The sequence below is a fragment of the Callorhinus ursinus genome, unplaced genomic scaffold (genome assembly GCF_003265705.2).
Source record: "Callorhinus ursinus isolate GAN/ISIS: 27379988/994484 unplaced genomic scaffold, GSC_fseal_2.0 scaffold27, whole genome shotgun sequence".
Lineage (NCBI taxonomy): Eukaryota > Metazoa > Chordata > Mammalia > Carnivora > Otariidae > Callorhinus > Callorhinus ursinus.
The window spans coordinates 2,562,112-2,577,184 of NW_027397089.1; the positions used below are offsets into that span (position 1 = coordinate 2,562,112).

Sequence of the window (15,073 nt, forward strand, 5' to 3'; positions counted from 1 at the left end):
TGCTTCAGTAGTCATAGATTTATAGGAATAATGGACAAAACAATATCAAGAAGCGTATTATCACTTCTAATATGTTACAGTATGAGTTGTTACTTTATCCAAGAGGTGGTTGTAGCATGATGCTTCTATTCAATAAATATTTATTGAACACTAGGTGAAAGCCACTGTGCCAGGCATTAAAATATACTCATACCATTAATTAAACACTGTGCATAGTTCAAGTTATTATAAATGTAGAATAGATAATCACAGATTATAAATTATTTACTCAATTACAAACATGTAAAGAATTTTTTATGCATTTGGATACTTTTATACTATATGTAGTACCATATTTGATTGAAACTAAGATGCTATTGATAAGATACACCAGTATTTTGTGATACCAAAAAGGAAAAAGAAATATTGTTAAATTGTGGCTTAATGCCTTCTTATCACATAGAATTTTTATTTCATACTTAAGTAAAGACTTCTTTTAAAACTGACATAAATTTTTAAAATCATATCACTCTTGTACAAACATAAAAAGGAAAACATAAAAGACATAAATGGGTTAAATAATTTTAAATTAAAATTGAGTATGGTTCTTCTGAATGGCTTTTTGATTCAGAATTGGTGATACCTTTGTTTTGCACTCATTATTGGGCTCCAATGCCATCAAGAATGCCTTAAAAGAATTCATAAAAGATATAAAGACCACTGGTATTGTGCTCTAAGCTACCTGTACAGTTATGTGCAATGTTAGCAATGTTGGCAAACTCACTTGACTCACTGCCTTCTCCACCTATCCCCAATAAAAGTTTGGCTTGTAAGGTTTAGGACTGACCTTCACTATTTTCTCCACTGTTTTCTTTCAAGCCACTTAGACTTGACTTTCTATGACTTTCGATGTTGATGCTTTTGCTTTAGCACATACTCAGAATAAATTATGACACACTTACTTCCTGGCTATTAGTGATTGTAACAAGCCATTGATACTAAAATATATTCTGATTTCAGAAAATGAAAATGTTTTAACATACGCATTTTTTTTTAAAGATTTTATTTATTTATTTGACAGAGAGAGACAGCGAGAGCAGGAACACAAGCAGGGGGAGTGGGAGAGGGAGAAGCAGGCTTCCCGCTGAGCAGGGAGCCCGATGTGGGACTCGATCCCAGGACCCTGGGATCATGACCTGAGCCGAAGGCAGACGCTTAACGACTGAGCCACCCAGGCGCCCAACATATGCATTTTACAATCAAGTATATTATTAACATAAAGTTGTTTATCATTTACTGAAATGCAAGAAAAAGGCAAAAGTCAATACAGTTAAGTGGAAATTAAAGAAGCATTGTTGCAAGGATGATATGTTGATTGATTATGTATTGGATTGATAGATGAAGAAGAGACTGCTAGTTGTTTCCTAGTATTCATTTCCCCCCTTTCATTTCAAAGTATCAGAATCCTTGATTTTTAGTTACATATGTGGCAGCATTAAAATAAATTTAAAAATTTTTTTAATTTAAAAATGACAACTTTTCTGAGCTTTCTTTTTGGTTTGGTGCGGCCACGTGACTAACCATCAAGGGGTGCCTGGGTGGCTCAGTTGGTTAAGCGTCTGTGTTTGATTCAGGTCATGATCCCAGGGTCCTGGGATCGAGCCCTGTGTCGGGCTCCTTGCTCAGCAGGGAGCCTGCTTCTCCCTCTGCTTGCTGCTCCCCATGTCTTGCTCTCTCTCTCTCTCTCACACAAATAAGTAAAATCTTTAAAAATCAATCAATCAGGGTGCCTGGGTGGCTCAGATGGTTAAGCGTCTGCCTTCGGCTCAGGTCATGATCCCAGGGTCCTGGGATCAAGTCCCGCATCGGGCTCCCTGCTCCTTGGGAGCCTGCTTCTCCCTCTGCTTCTCTCTCTCTCCCTCTCTCTCTCTCCCTCTGTCTCTCATGAATAAATAAATAAAATCTTTAAAAAAATAAAAAAAATAAAAATCAATCAATCAATCTGACCACTAGCATGCTAGCAGCAGTGATGTGTACCACTTCCAGACTGTGCCCTTAAAATGAAAGGACATACTCTCACCTTCCTTTTCCCTTATTATTCTGCCACCCAACTGCCTAGAATGTGGACATGGTAACTTGTCCAAGTTATATATATTGTCCAAGTTATATATATATATTATATCTTGGACTTTAAGGAGAAGGCAAAAACCTTTGAATAGCAAAACAAAAGTATAGAAGAAACCAAGTTTCTAGACACCTTGAAGCTGATGTGTATGCTCTGGCCTGCTTATGCTAGGACATTTAATTACACAAGAGAGAAATAAACTTCTCCCTTGCGTAAGTCACTGTTAATTTGGCCCCTTGTTATAGAAATCAGAATTATGGCCTACTGTAATATTAGAGCTGATCCTTGAACAACACAGGATTCAACTGTGCAGATCCACTTATATGTGGATTTTTTATAGTACAGTTAAGTACTCTAACTGTATTTTCCTTTTTATGATTTATTTAATAACATTGTATTTTCTCTAGATTATTGTAAAAATATAGTATATAATACCTATAAAATATAAAATATGTGTTAATCAAGTATTAATGTTATTGGCAAGGCTTCTGGTCAGCAGTAGGCTATTAATAGTTAAGTTTTTGGGACACCTGGGTGGCTCAGTCAGTTAGGCGTCTGACTCTTGATCTCAGCTCAGATCTTGATCTCAGGGTCCTGAGTTTAGGCCCCATGTTGGGCTTCATGCTGGTCATGGAGCCTACTTAAAAAAAGAAAAACAAAAAACAGGGGCAACTGGGTGGCTCAGTTGGTTAAGCATCTGACTTTGGGTCAGATCATGATCTCACGGTCTGGGGATTGAGCCCCATGTGGGGCTCCACACTCAGCAGGGAGTCTGCTTTTCCCTCTCTGTCTTTCCCTCTCCCCACTTGTGTTCCCTCTCTCTAATATAAATAAATAAAATCTTTTTAAAAAATTAATAAATAAAGGTAAACTTTTAGGGAGTCAAAAGTTATATGGAGATTTTCAACTGGAGGGGTAGTGCCCCTAATCCCCTCCTTATTTAAGGGTCAACTGTAATACCATATGAATAGGATAAATAGGTTAACCTCAAAGATAATTCCAAATTTTTATCCTAGACACAGTTTTCCTCAGCTTTCTTTGAATAAGAGTTGCTGATTTGAGTTTTATTCCCCCTTTTTCTCTATGGAATGATGACATAAATATGGTCTATGCTCTGGCAATAATGGGAAGCAACCAAAGTCACAGGGGTGGAGTTGACATTTGAACCCAGATCTAAAGCTATATTATAAGCTAAATTATAAGCTATATTATACTATCTTTCTAGTACAAGAATTTCTGCGTATCAAATTACTCATTTTTTTTTCATCCAGCCACCTTGAAATCCACAGACATTTGAGTTCCTTGTCAGATAACTCCCAAAATATGTATTCAGTAGCTCCATAAACATTTTTGACCATGTAATAAATACCAGACACTAAAATCGGTGAATACATTTGGTTTCTGCTCTGAAGGATCAAGGAATGAGAATATTTGTAGGATGGGAACATTTGGAAAAACAAAATAAGTACAGATCCACAATCTCTTATCCAGAATTATGAAACCTCTAAACGCTGAAAACTGCAAAGTATTTTGTAAATTGTAGCACTTTTGGCATCAACACCTTACCTGAATTGGCATTAAGCTATTTAAAATCTTCAGTGATCCCACTCAGTGTGACTAATTCATACATTTCATCATAGACATATTGATGTGTTTGGTTACTGGATGTTGTCCAGATGTGTATCATGTTGCCTTTCTAATATCCAAAAGAAAATAATAATTTTTGAAACACATCATCATGTCTCAGAGTTTGAGGTAAAGGATTAGAAGCCAATCAGTTATTGTAATAGTAGTTTTACAGCAGTGGAGGTGCTCTCAAAGCCCTTAGGAATAGAAGAGGCAGAGAGTGTCAAGAAAGAGTTACTATTGGATCTGATTGTTGAATACAAATTTGCCCAGCAGCCAAAGAGGAGAAGAAAAATGCACTGGAGCTACATAAAACAGCCTGAACAAAATCGCAAGACAGTAATGTGTGGTCAGGGGAAGGATTTTAGGTGGGAAAGTGGCAGAAGAATAAAACTGATCAATACTGAGCGGTCAAATCACGAAGATGCTGTGGAATGCTTTACAAAGTTTGGATTTGTCTCAGATGGTTAAGAGGTGACCTGGAAGGACGTTAGGCAAAGAGAGGTAAGGCGACCGTATGACTCAGTTGCCAGGACAGGACTTGGTTTCTTCCAGCTACCCTCATTACTGATAGCACAACTTTTCACTTTCACAAGTAATTTAGTATGGATGAAATATTTTATGGTCCCCTAAATGGTAGAACCAGATACTGATTTTAGAAAGAAAATTGTCAGCAGTAGGGAAAATGGAATTAAAGTCAGAGATTTCCACAGGACTTTTTCCTAAGATGAGAACAACCTTGTGACTGCCAAAGCCCATCACTTAGGAACAGTGGCGTAAACGAATGTCATCAAATTTCTGTGGGTAGAGTATAAGTTCTCTAATGTCCATAAGTAAGAAGGGAGGCATTTTCAGTTGTGGGCTGAAAACTACTTCTATCCTTGCCCCTACCCTACATTGTCCTGCAGTTTCCTTATTTCTTGGCTTTTGGCTCCAGCTGGGTAGAAATTAGCAGACTGAAGAAATTAATTGAGTTAAAATATCCATAAAATATAATGTAAATGGAGCCAAATATACATAAAGATTATGAATCCATAATTGTAGTATTTATTCCTCCATTTAAAACCAAAGTTAATAATCAGGAAGCACATTTTATGTATTTTTTCTTTTTTTCCTCAAGTTATGGGGCTAATGAACAATTAAAAAGTAAAAATAAACTACAAAATATAAAGTATGATCACATTCCTCATCAATGGATTATAAATGGGAAATATATTCAATGGATGCTTTAATAAGCAACTGGAAAATGAGATAAAATATTAATATCTATGTATAACAGCGTGTCAAATTAATTTTTATTCTTATAACTAAGAAGCATTAAAAACTTGGAATTATTTCAGTTTCTGACTAGGTTTCCATTAGCTACAAATTAGGAGTTTAAACAGAACCATTTTATCTTACCAATCAGGAATATGTAAATTAAAGCAAGGTATCATTTCCCGATCGTATCAGTGAAAAGTAAAGTCCATCAGCATTTCTCTGAGACTGTAGGAAGTGGTAAACTCATATAATGTTTTTGTTATAGTCACTCTGGGGTTCTTCTGGAAATATCTAGTAACATTAAATATGTGCATAACCTATGACTTTGCACTTCTATTTACCTTAGAGAAACACTCCCAAATATGCACAAGAGGGGTGCAAGGACACTCGTAGCTATGTTGTAACAGCAAAACACTGGTCATAGTCTAATATCCGTCCTGAGGAAGTATTATGAAATACTATGTGAGATGAAGTTAGACCTCAAGGATCATTGAATAGAAAAATAAAGCAAATTGAAGAAATATCCAATAAGCTATTTATGTTTTTTAAAAAGTATATTAAACAATTCTATGTTTTTGTGGTTTTTTAAAGAAATATCTTTGTTGGGCACCTGGGTGGCTCAGTTGGTTAAGCGACTGCCTTCGGCTCAGGTCATGATCCTGGAGTCCCGGGATTGAGTCCCGCATCAGGCTCCCTGCTCAGCAGGGAGTCTGTTTCTCCCTCTGACTCTCTTCCCTCTCGTACTCTCTCTCTCATTCTCTCTCTCTCTCAAATAAATAAATAAAATCTTTAAAAAAAAAAAAAAAGAAATATCTTTGTTTATTAGTGCTTGGGCTGGCCAGATACACACCAAACTGTGATCACGGGTTGCTTCTAAGGAGGGGTGGGAAATCCTGGATGTACAATAGTGGTTAAAGGAAATTAGATTTGTTCTTTATTAGATTGCTCGGCCTTTCATAACAAAGTACCACAGACTGGTGGCTTAAACCACAGAAACTTATTTCTTCACAGTTGTGGAAACCAGAAGTCTGAGATCAAGGAGTCAGGAGGTTTGATTTATTTTTCTGAGGCCTCTGCGCTTTGGCTTGTAGGTGACCTTCTCCCTGTGTCTTCACATGGTCTTTCTGAGTATCTTTGTCCTAATCTCCTCTTCGTATAAGGACGCCAGTCACTGGAATGGTACCTATTCAGACAACCTCATTTTGCCTTAATTACTACTTTAAAGGCCCTGTCTCCAAATACAGTCACATTCTGAGGCTCTAGGGCATTAGGACTTCAACATAAGAAAGTGGAAGGGATGAAGGGACAGACATAATTCAGCCTCTAACATATTCCTAACATTTTTATTTTAAACAAATAAAAGATATTGGATTCATATTTTATACTGAGGCTAAGCAAAGTTGCAAAAGAAAATTACAAGGTTATTTACAACTAGAAAAATCTCCCTTTACAGGAACTCTATTTGGTTTTGAATAGAGTTCAGATCCAGAATCAATCTGGATTACACCAGATTGCTAATATTGGTCGTCTTAGGAGGCTGAAAATGGACGTGGGTAGTGGGATGTCATTAACCTTTTTAAAAACAGACTTTACTGTTTACAGCAGTTTTAGATTTACATAAAAATTGGGGAAAATAGTCCAGAGGTCCCATATACCCCATACCCAGTTTCTCCTATTATTAACATTTTACATTAATATGGGACATTTGTTATAATTAATGAACCAGTATTGATATGTTGTTAATTTAAGTCCATACTTTATTTACATTTCCTTAGTTTTTATCTAATATCCTTTTTCTATTCCAGGACTCTGTTTAGGATGCCACATTATATTTAGTTGTCATGCCTCTAAAATCTCCTCTTGGCTGTGATAGTTTCTCAGACTCTCTTTTTATTTGAGAACCTTGGCAGTTTTGGAAGAGTACTGGTCATATATTTTATAGAGTGCCCTCCTACTGGAATCTGTCTTATATATTTCTAATGTTTAGACTCAGGTTATGGGTTTGGGGAAGAAGATCACAGAGGTAGAGTGCCATATTCATCACTTATCAGGGGTGCATACTATCAACATGATTCATTATTGTCGATATTCACCTTGATCACCCGGGTGAGGTTTCTCCAATGTAGAGTTACCCTTTATTTATTCGTTTGTTTGTTTATTTTTACCTTTTTCCATACTCTCCTTTTTGAAAGGAAGTCACTATGTGCAGCCACACTTAAGGAGTGGGGAGCTGTGCCCCACCTCCTTGAGAGCAGAGTATCTATGTAAATTGTTTGGAATTCTTCTGCACAGGAGGTTTGTTTCTTCTCCCCCATTCATTTATTTACTCAATCTTACTAACTTTTTTTTACTATATTTCTTTAAGTTATTTTGCATAATGAGCATGTATTAAGTTTATGAAATATTTTGAAGTAAGGATATTTTAGAGATACTTAAGTAACACATCACTAATTTGGGACTTTAGAAAGTAGGAACGTGCAAGGTTATCAGAAAGGACCTGGGGAGTTTAAAAATACAGCTACTAGTATACCCATTCTCTGTTAGTAACATGTTATCCTTATGTAGACTATAGAAAGTGGTTTATGCAAATATTTAACATTACTCCCTGCTTCAAGAGTGAGAAGTTTGCATCTTTAGATAAAAGATGAAGCCAACAAGAAGTCTTTCCTGTTGTGTGCATTTCCCGAGTTTCTTAAGATTCATAACTTCAAGGCAGGTTGCAAGTTGCCACCCTTCAGTTTGCAAACTCTTGGACCCTTTGTAGTGTTCTTGGAAGTGATATGCTTTTTCTGTGTACAATTCAAAATTTTCATATATCTCCTTTGAGAATATCCAGGTGCAATTATTAATCTTTCCTCCCTACAAAGATAACTTAAAAGTAAATTTTGAAACTCTCAGTCAGAAAGCTATTAACAATAATCATAATGTAAATTATCTCACCATTGCTGCTCTTTTATCTACACTACCAACGAGTTAATATTTCTTTACATTGTAATTTTTTTCCAGATATTTCGGTCAGCTTGTTGGCGGTGGTTGTCAGCTTTTGTGGCCTGGCCTTGTTGGTTGTTTCACTTTTTGTTTTCTGGAAGTTGTGCTGGCCTTGCTGGAAAAGCAAACCGGTGACTTCCAACATCAGTACCCTTCCACAGAGCATTTCAAGTGCTCCTACTGAAGTTTTTGAGACTGAAGAGAAAAAAGAAGTTAAAGAAAATGAAAAGCAAGCTCTAAAAGTTATTGAACCTGCTATAAAAATCAGCCACACTTCCCCTGATATCCCAGCAGAAGTCCAAACTGCTTTAAAAGAGCATTTAATTAAACATGCACGTGTACAAAGACAAACTACTGAGCCTACGTCTTCATCCCGGTAAGGAAAGACCAAATACATAAAACTGGGTATGCGCGTGCACACATGCGTGTGCGTGTGCATGTGTGTGTGTGTGTATGTGATTTTGTAAGAGAAAAAAACAGGTGGGAAAGGAGAAAAGAAAAGACAAACGGGAGAAATGAGAAGGACATAGGAAACAGATAACTGAATAAAGAGGAAAAGGGTAGAGTAAGTAAGGATGAGAGAAACTGAGGACAAAGGATCCAAACAGGGAGCAGTACCAAGAAAGGAGTTTAGTAGATTTTGAGGTCTCAGTAAAATCATGTAACTACAGACTATTATTTATTAACTCTTTCCCTTGAAATATCATGGCGTGATAGTTGCTACTTGCAGTCTTTCAACTTAGTTTAAGTCAACCAATAAATATTGAGAAAACAGCCATTTGCAGTGTCTGTCATGAAATCATCTAGAACTTCACAATCAAAATTGAGTAACAGAGACTAACGTATAGTCTTCAGTTGTTTACCAACTACACCGTCAACACGGAACCACTGGAAACTGTTATTTGAACCCACATAGACCAAACTCTTTAACACTGGGCAGAGTGTGATAAGCTCCGCCAGAGTTTTGGTGAATATCATGAGCTTACTAAAGATTGTACACAAAAGGAGGGAAAAGGAAGCCCTCTTTGTGGAGATACATTTTAACTCCACTTGGAAAAATCAGCAAAAGATTGCTTGAATGAAAATAATTTGCTATAGTGTATTTCCGATTGTGTTAACTATAAAAGAAAAATAGATTTTTGTGAAGATTAAAGCCTTAAAGAGACTCAGAAATTTTAGGGTGAAAACGTTCAATTAATTTATAAAACTTTTTAAATATTAGCAGCAGCTATGTACATCAATGAGCTTAGCATTCAGAATTATTCAGCTCTTTTAACTGATAAGTGCACCCTACATAAGGACATTTTTTCTCTCAATCTTAAAAAAACATGAAGATTGAATTATACATATCTCATATCTTCTAAGAGAAAAATTGGAATACAAATTCAGAGTTTTGCTAGAACTTTGATATCATTTCATCTGCCTCTTTGAATTTCCTTGTTTATATGAGTGGCTAGGAAAGGAAGAAAGAAAGAATTATTTTTGAGCACTTACAATTTAGCCACTATGCGAGGCACCCTTCCTGATAATCCTCTGCCAGTCTGCATGAAGTAAGTATTATTAATTATTCCCATTACTTGTGAGTTAACTCAAGCCCAGAGAGATTTAAAAATTTGCCTAAAGTCATGCAGCAGGCGAAAGTTAGAATTCAAATTTATCCAGATTGATGGTTTCACATTTTAAGCATTAAAGCCAAGGGGGGTATAGTTTTCTGAAATCAAAGATGTTGGTTACAAAGTCTGCTGAGGACAGATAGTTTGGAGATTGAAAAATAAGGGTATCTTCCTGCTCATTCTACTCAGAAATCTAAAATTGTAAGTGGTTATTATGAATGACCAGAGTCATGATTTTTTTTTTCAGAGTTTAGATTTATTTTGGAAATAGAATTGACATGTCTGGCTGACAAATTAGATACAGGGAGTGAGGGAAAAAGATGAATCCAGCATAGATCATAGAGCTCGACAGATCCAGATTCAAGTCCCAATTCAGCTATGTGACTCTGGAGATATAATTAACATTCTCAGCAATTTAATGTCATCATCTGTGAAGACAGAACTGGAAAGACATATAGTGTTGTGGGGATCAAATAATGTAACACATATAAAAAATTAGCTCACTAGCTCTTACTTGTACATTTGCTCTCAGTAGATGTTAGTTATTAGTATTTCTTTTTTAACAGAGAATAAGCTGCTTCAAAGCTGGGAGTTCTCCATTACTGAAGACGTTCAAGTATATGTTGAGCGGTTACTTGACTAACGTGTGAATAAAATCATGAAAGCACATCATGAAAGCTTGAGCTAAAAGCTTTCCCCCATCCTTAGATTTGATCCAGTTGTATCATGGTGGAAACCTGGCTCGACTCCTAAAGGGGAAGGGTGGCAAAGAATGGCAGTACTCATAGCCAGGCTGGTCATAACGATCATGTTGGTGGGGAATCCAACACAAAGAAGAGTGGGAAGGTCCATTAATTGTAGAAATGAAGAACACCAGGCCAAGGAAATCCTTCCCTGGCTAAAGCCGGATTAGCCATAAGATACGGAAGGTCTTTCCACCTCAGACTTCTGTGATTTTAGAGACAGCAAAGACTCACCAGGAAAGCAAAGGCCAGATCGCTTTCTGTCAGTGCCAATTTAGCGTCTCTGAGGGAAGAGTGAGCTTCTCTTTCTCTCTCTCTTTCTTTCTCTCCCTCTCTCTTTCTTTCTTTTTTTTCTCCCTCTCTTTTTTTTAATTTTTTATTGTTATGTTAATCACCATTTATTACATCATTAGTTTTTGATGTAGTGTTCCATGATTCATTGTTTGTGCATAACACCCAGTGCTCCATGCATAACGTGCCCTCTTTAATACCCATCACCAGGCTAACCCATCCTCCCACTCCCTCCCCTCTAGAACCCTCTGTTTGTTTTTCAGAGTCCATCGTCTCTCATGGTTTGTCTCCCCCTCTGACTTACTCCCCTTCACTCTTCCCCTCCTGCTATCTTCTTCTTTTTCTTTTTTCTTTTTTTTTTTTAATTTTTTATTGTTATGTTAATCACCATATATTACATCATTAGTTTTTGATGCAGTGTTCCATGATTCATTGTTTGTTCATAACACCCAGTGCACCATGCAAAACGTGCCCTCCTCAATACCCATCACCAGGCTAACCCATCCCCCCACCCCCCTACCCTCTAGAACCCTCAGTTTGTTTTTCAGAGTCCATCATCTCTCATGGTTCGTCTCCCCCTCTGACATACTCCCCTTTTCTTCCTCTCCTGTTATCTTCTTCTTTTCCTTTTTTCTTAAAATATGTTGCGTTATTTGTTTCAGAAGTACAGATCTGTGATTCAACAGTCTTGCAAAATTCACAGCGCTCACCATAGCACATACCCTACCCAATGTCTATCACCCAGCCACCCCATCCCTCCCACCCCCACCACTCCAGCAACCCTCAGTTTGTTTCCTGAGATTAAGAATTCCTCATATCAGTGAGGTCATATGATACATGTCTTTCTCTGATTGACTTATTTCCAGAGTCATGATTTTAATCTCTTTGGTGTTGGGATGAATTCCTTTTAAAAAAACTTGATTATACTTAGTTCTCAAAACTCCTCATCTACATTAATTACTTCATCATACCAGAAATTACCTTATGTAAAAGGAGAAGGAAATTGCTGAGTTCATTATGCAGCCCACTTGGACAGAGATCAAAGGTACATTATCATAAATTAGATTATTCTGCTCAAATCATAACTTTTCACTGAAATTTAGCAAAATCAAACCACAAATATACACGCACACATGCATACACACACATAATTAATTTAACTTTAATGCTTGATTTCATCACCTTATTAGGTTATGTCAGCTCCAGTCTGCTGTTGGGACTCCCTTTGACTTGGCTCAGACAGTAGATGACAAACATCTTACCCTTTCAAGCTTTATTTGTCTCTATAATTAACATTTTGATTGGTCCAGAACTTAACAGCATTGCTGAAAACTGGCACATTTTCCAAGTTCTCATCTCCCTTTACAAGTGCCTGGCCATTTGGCCCCATCAACCTGCCAGAGGCCAAACAGCCAGGAGGCATCCATGTAGTTTTCATTACTAACATTCTTCTAGCCTGTATCTTGATTGGTGGTTCATTCATCCAGTAGTCTTATTCAAGTAGATATTTACTAATGGGTATCATCAGGTATTATGTACACTCCATCCACTCTGCAAATCCAAGGGAGCTGGAAAAAAATTTATAACATAATGCAAAGATAAGATATATAAGACCAACTTCAGTATAAGGAATTACAAGTGCAAACTGTGGTGGAGAATGTGGAATTCTGAGAACAGAAAAATTATTTCCAGCATGAGGCTGAGAGAAGGGCGATTAAGCGGAGGCTAAAGGAAACCAAGAATTCACATGAATGGCAATTGGGAGAAGGTGTACATCCCAGATGGAAACACTTTATGCAAAAAGACATAGAATAGGAAATGTTGCCATGAAAACAGCAGGTAAAATACCTTGATCAGAAAGCAGAGTTTAGTGGAGGAGTAAAGGAAGGAGAGAAAGTTGGCTGGAATCAAAGTATAAGAGGCCTTGAAATCATGGCCAGGATGTTCAAGTTCTGTCCTATCAAAAAATATTTGCCACAGAAGAGTCCCTTGTTAAAGCCCTTGATAAAGAGCTATGCTTTAGAAAAATTAATTTGGCAATAGCTTATAGGACAGACTAAAGAAAAAGACATATTTTTGGAAACTAATATAATAGTTAAGGCATGATAAAAATCAGGAAAGAGCAAACAACAACCAAAAGACAAAAGCCTGGGGGAAGTTGTAAGGGAAGAATCTAAGATCCCTTATAAAAAGCACTGTGACACTTCAAATCATTACAAGTGTAGCCTAAACCTTTGCAAAGCCTGCCATTTGAACTATTACAATCTGATCATACCACGCTGCCATTCAAGCATTTTAATTCCATATTCCCCCACACATATAGCTCTGTGTTGCTTTCTTAGGCAGAAAACCTGCCCAAGATTGCTCTTGGTATTGCTCTTGACACCTAGACAAAGCACTGTAGGAACTCGGGCTATATTTGTTGGTTTAAAAAAAAATGAATTTGATGACCCCATCTATCTATCCAAATAGGTATTTTATGGTTGCCACGAGAGGAATGCTTGGTCTTTTTACTATCCTCCTGTAGACCTTACCTCTCTGTCTCTGTGCTATTGCTTATATTGCTTCCCACATCTAGAATGGTGACCTCTTTTTTATCTACTATAAGCTGTTTAAGGAAAATGTATCTGAGAGTCTACTTTCTCTGCCCAATTATAAGCTATTATCCTTTATTATTTAAAGCCATAGTTACAATCTAGCAATTATTTATTGTCCTAATATTGAGCTGTAGCTACTTGCCAAACTCAATGCTAAGTTCTCAGAGAACAAGACTGTGTAGCCTACTTTTATGCGTTCCTAATTTCTGTCACTGTGTAGGTACATAATAAGCATCAAGTGACACTTTTGATTGATCGGTCATCTCTCCACTTCACTTTGTTCCTTTAAATAACAGCATCAGATGGTGAGATAAACTGCCCATATTAGAAAGAGGTTAATGATGGTACACTCCCAGGATGAGTATGAGGACCAAGTTTCTGTGCATTCATTAATGGTGCCCAGAAGAGGTGAATAATAAGTGGCAAAATAATTTGTTGAGGATGAGGAATTATGTAGGTTAGCCACTGTTAGGATTCTAAGTACCTACTGAAAAATAATTAGGAAACCTAATGGCAGAGCCAATTGAACATGAACAAAAGCAAGAAAATGTTCATGGGAAGAAATCATCGACTTACATGTGCTCATGGATTTACAATAAGCTATGTTTGCTTAGAAAAGTAATTTTTAAAATCATCACATAAGAGAAATGAAAGCATTATGTAAAAATACATAAAACTGGATTGTATAGTTTAAGAGATTTTTTAAATTAAATTCCTCAAAAGATAGCAAAAATTGCAAATTCTTCATCCAGGGCACTGTAAGGAATGGAAAGCAAGATGTTACACAAAAGGAAAGTTTAAAAAGATATATACCTAGCTAGGATAGCAAGAAGCAACACTTACCCAAAACTGTGAGGACCTGAGATCTATCTCTTTGAATTAAACTTCATGAAACATGCTGTACAGATGCTTGAGATGGTTAAATAAGCCTTTTCATGAAACATGTATTCAATAAATACAACTTCTTTTCTGAAATGGGATGGCTGTTTGTACCAAGGTCAGAGACAAAACCTTATAAAATAAAATCAGACTCGGAGAGTTTGTTTTCTGGCACTGATAAATATCATCTCCTCTTTACAAACACTAATTATAAATTGATTGGGCCCTCCTTTATAATACAAATCATTCTTGGGGTATTTGATTTCATTAGTCACAGGAGTATTAGGGTAAATGATTTTTTTAAAAGATTTTATTTATTTGAAAGAGAGAGAGCTCCAGAGAGAGAGCACAACCACAGGGGAAGGGCAGAGGGAGAGGGAAAAGCAGACTCCCTGCTGAGCAAGGAGCCCCACTAGGGACTCAATCCCAGGGCCCTGGGATCATGACCTAAGCCAAAGGCAAACGCTTAACTGACTGAGCCACCCAGGTGTCTGGTAAATGATTTTTTTTTAAAGATTTATTTATTTATTTGAGAGAGAGAGAGCACGAGTGGGAGGGGCAGAGGGAGAGGGAGAGAGAATCTCAAGCAGGCTCCACACTCAGTGCTGAGCCCTGATGAGGGGCTTGATTTCAGGACCCTAAGCTCATGCCCTGAACCAAATCCTAAAGTCCGACACTTAACGGACAGCGCCACCCAGGTGCCCCTGGGGTAAATTATTTTAATACAAACTCCAACAAACATTTCCTGAATCCCAGTATATGTTAGTATGAAATTCATGAAAAGATGAATAATACATAGTCTCTGCCATTATAAAGACCACCATCTAGCAAAAGTGTTGAAGAATGGAAGACCAATGTGAAAACAAGTAATTTCAAAACGCTGTTTGCAGACATCAGGAACAGCATAGCAGACAGAGAAAGTAGAGACTAGTAAAGTAGGAGAAAAGCCAGGAGGGTATAACTTGGGAGCCA

At 37.0% G+C, this 15,073-nt stretch overlaps 1 protein-coding gene across 2 annotated transcripts in view; it reads left to right on the plus strand.

The window, feature by feature from the left end:
- SYT10 (synaptotagmin 10) overlaps positions 1-15,073 on the plus strand; it is a 68,385-nt gene that overhangs the window by 6,972 nt on the left and 46,340 nt on the right. For both annotated transcript variants that reach the window (XR_012373934.1, XM_025879536.2), the window contains exon 2: positions 7,997-8,354. Coding sequence is in view for 1 of the 2 variants with exons in the window: in XM_025879536.2 (XP_025735321.1) it covers positions 7,997-8,354 (358 nt within the window). In the remaining variant the exon portion in view is untranslated. The remainder of the gene's footprint in view (positions 1-7,996; positions 8,355-15,073) is intronic.